The sequence below is a fragment of the Populus alba genome, chromosome 14 (genome assembly GCF_005239225.2).
Source record: "Populus alba chromosome 14, ASM523922v2, whole genome shotgun sequence".
NCBI classification, from domain to species: domain Eukaryota; kingdom Viridiplantae; phylum Streptophyta; class Magnoliopsida; order Malpighiales; family Salicaceae; genus Populus; species Populus alba.
The window spans coordinates 3,712,170-3,715,893 of NC_133297.1; the positions used below are offsets into that span (position 1 = coordinate 3,712,170).

A 3,724-nucleotide genomic window follows, 5' to 3' on the forward strand; every position below is an offset into this window, starting at 1 on the left:
ATAGATTCTTGATTATCTTTTCATATGCATTACTTTATCATTTTTTTACTGTGTTAAGACAAAAAAAAACTCGGAAGTTTTCACATTGATCTGCTCCTGATGCAGTCAAACTTTGTTCAACCAAAGCCACCTTTCTCTGTGCACAGACTACGGAGCCAACTCTATGTAGATAACAAAGGATAGTAAAGGGGACCAAATCATCTGACCATCACTGTACCGAAACCGGAAGTACACGAATCTTACATTGTTTGGTACACCCTACTTTCTCCGTCTTCTCAATTTCTTGCATAATTTGATTTTTTATAAACACAAAGTCTCGGCTTCTAACTAGATTATATACCTCGTCTGGGAAAGCGGTTTATAATCACTCTTCCAGACTAGAAAGATATATTATCAAATCTTCACGTCCAGCTAATGTGATTGCAAGAGACTTTCCAGAGTACTCAGATGTGAAAAAACATCATAATTCGATAATTTCTGATCATTTTGACATCTTCGCTACTAGAAAAGCCATTTTGAAAAGGCACTCACAGATGCGTTACCAAACACATCTTTGTGAAATTCTCAAGCTGTATATACAACAAGAAATTCAATTCTTGCAAGCTTTTCTTTGATGGGAATTAATGCAAGTCATTCAGTTTCAGTTGCATTTAAATCGATTCAGATATGAAGGTACACAAATCTTGTCTGATAGGTCGGTAGCTTGGCAGATAATTTAAGACTTGTAAGAACATCTACCTGCTCAAACAAAATATGAAATAAGAAAACCGGTACTGTATCGCAAGCTTTAGGGCAAGGCGAGGCTTTTAGAACATAGAACCCTGACAGTCCCTGCACATTATCATCATTCATAATTACATATTACAGATGGATAGATTTGCATTTTGGTATATATGACACAGTCAAACGGTATTCACAGTGTCGGCAAGAGAACGTAATATGCAACCCAATCCAGCCTTTTCTGTTAACTTTTCATGTATCCGCAGGCACTGGTCACATGTGGGCCGATCTCCAGTTGACAATCCCCTGTACAAGTACCTGTGGATGATGATATCACTGAATTAATGTTAACTGCAACACGTTACACAAAAACCACGAGAACGGAAAATAATGGACCACACAAAATGCTACATTGAGATTCATCCATTCTTTTTCCTTCTGGGAGTTGCTAGTGTTTAATGCAGGACAAGATTACATCCTTTAATATGTCCAGACATTGTAGAATATAGAAGGCAAAAATAACATAAACACCAAAGGGTCTAATATAACTCCTCACTAATGTGAACTGGTAATGATTTGGTAATCATGCAGCCATTCACATCCATATTGCTGAATATGTGAGCTATTGGTATTAAAGTTCAGCAAAAAAGAAGAAGATCTAAACACCACGGCTTCATTTTTACTTTTGAAGTTCATGCTCAGAGCTTTTACTCTACATATATCAGGTAAGGATCCAACAACATGCACCGGGATGAAAAAAATTCTTCCAGAGTAGAAAACAAAGGCAACACAAATATGTTCAGTCACACAGAAAGCCAATTATGGACATGCGTAATAATTCATTGGACAAGAAAAATGTCTGATCACATTAATTGAGAGGTATATAACGATGAGTCAATACGTCAATATATAACGATGAGTCAAGATTTTAGTTTATGCCATCTTCATGTACAAATAGACTCAAATAAGCTCTAAAACTGTAATTGTATCAATTGTGGACAAAATCAGTTCCATTATATTTCTCCTGACAAGATAGCCAAATAATATACCTAGAAAAAACAACAAGGAGTTCTTACAAGGAGGCTTTGAAAGAAGAATGATGAATTGGGATATCATTTTGCACATGGCCTTGATCTTATTCTCTAGGAAATTATGGTTTAAAGAACTTTAAGCTGGTTCTCAACAGTATTTTAAATTTTAAATCAACAAGCTTAAGCCGGTAAACATAGATCCTTTATCTTGGGGAACTGTCTTCTATCGATCAGCATAAGATGCAGGAGAAAAATAATTTCTCCAATCAATAAAGACCACCCAAGGGCTGGGTTAAGATGAAAATCCAATGGCAATAATATTGGTCTAAGTAAAGAAAGGTGTTTGTGAGAGGGTTTTTTGTTTTCAGGAATGACCACTCCAGCAGAAATGTCTTCACTCTCAGCTGGTTTCATTCTTGTCACAGAACAAATGGAAAATGTTACAAATCCCAAATTATTTCAAGTTTAGAACTGCACATTCAGAACTAGAAGCTTGAAATTGATCGAACATCAGTTCATGAATAATACAATTACACCATAAATAAGTTCAAAGGGTGAAATGATAAAAATTCAAAATTATCAGAAGAGGAATTAGTAAAATATCTTAAACAAGCGGAAGAGACGAAATAATAGTTTCCAGGAAAGTGGCAGTTGAAATGAAGCAACAGTCTTTCATTTGAAGAATCCTTCTATGGATCACAAAAGCCACAAAATCCAAAAACAAGCCCCACTTGACCTCTCATTCACAAGCAGAGACCCTAAACACAAGGAATCATGACTAAATCACAAAACAGCCCAGCACCATCTCACATTCTTAAAAGGCTGCAACTTTTGATGGCTTAGCATTCGGAAAGAATAACCAGATAAAAAAAATACATTTAAGGGACCAAGTCCTCTGATTCATCACCAAAACAGACTTGAAAACAAATGCCATTAACGTTGAGTGTCGATTAGTCTGCAATCGACAGTAATATCACACATAACTTAAATTATGATCAATATTGAGGATGCCCAAAAGATCGAATTGAACTAAACTACCACTCTCCTAACTAAAATGTAAATTCAGCTGATGGGCCAAGTTAAAAACCAAAAAAAAAAAACTAAAAACTAAATACAATTGAAGAGGAGAAAGAGAAGTACTGACTTCATGAGAATATCATAGTACTCAGGATCTAAAGCAGAGAACAATGAATCCACGTCTTTTATTGCCATTAGCGCTCTGTGCACCACTATCCAATTCGCTGACTACAAAAAAAAAAAAAAATCAAAACTTTCCTTCGTAGATCTTTCAAAACAAATGAAAAGGAAAAGGAAAAGGAAATGGAAAAACCTTGCATCTCTCATCTCGAGTCTTTGGAGGCGAGCCTTCCAGAGCCGTTTTGAGAGCCTCAACGGGTCTGCCCCTGAGAGAAACAAACAAAAAAGCAGACCCCGAGAGTTCAATAGCAAAATAAAAGACAGAGAGAAATTGAGATCTTGATAATTACTTACTGTTTGAGTAGGCTTTCGATCTTGCGAGTTTTGTGTTCTATTCTTGTGATTATAGCCTCTGCCTCTGCGTTCTCTGCTTCCACTATCTCTCCTCTCCCTGCCATTCTCCTCTCTCTCTCTCTTTGAAATGAAATTATCGGGGAGGGAAGTTAATCGTTTTTAGAAACGGCGGTTAGTGGTTGAGCCTTCGGCGCCGTGGTTTTCCTATTTTCGATTCAGCTGGTGATGGTTTATGATCGTTCCTTAATGGGCTAACGGCCTCTGGTTCAAGGTCATCGCAGGCTAAATCGTTTCTAGGTCATAATTATAAGGCCCGATCCCAGGTCACCTGATTTGGGATTGACCTGGCCCAAGATCCCTGTTATGTACGTGGACCCGGTTAATTCATTCAATCTAAAATTAATTTTTTTAAAAATAAAACCTACAATATTTGATAAAAAAATAGATTTTTTCAGTAACCCAACTTAGCCAAATTTAAAACT

At 36.6% G+C, this 3,724-nt stretch overlaps 1 protein-coding gene across 1 annotated transcript; it reads right to left on the reverse strand.

Annotated features, from left to right (window-relative positions):
- Positions 1-638: 638 nt before the first annotated feature.
- On the reverse strand, positions 639-3,493 carry LOC118034100 (actin-related protein 2/3 complex subunit 5A). Its single transcript, XM_035039288.2, has 4 exons — positions 3,243-3,493; positions 3,082-3,154; positions 2,896-2,996; positions 639-1,038 (listed from the first exon to the last, which is right to left on the reverse strand). The coding sequence occupies exons 1-4, from the start codon at positions 3,344-3,346 to the stop codon at positions 903-905; spliced, it is 414 nt and encodes a 137-aa protein (XP_034895179.1). The 5' UTR covers positions 3,347-3,493; the 3' UTR covers positions 639-902.
- Positions 3,494-3,724: the final 231 nt, after the last annotated feature.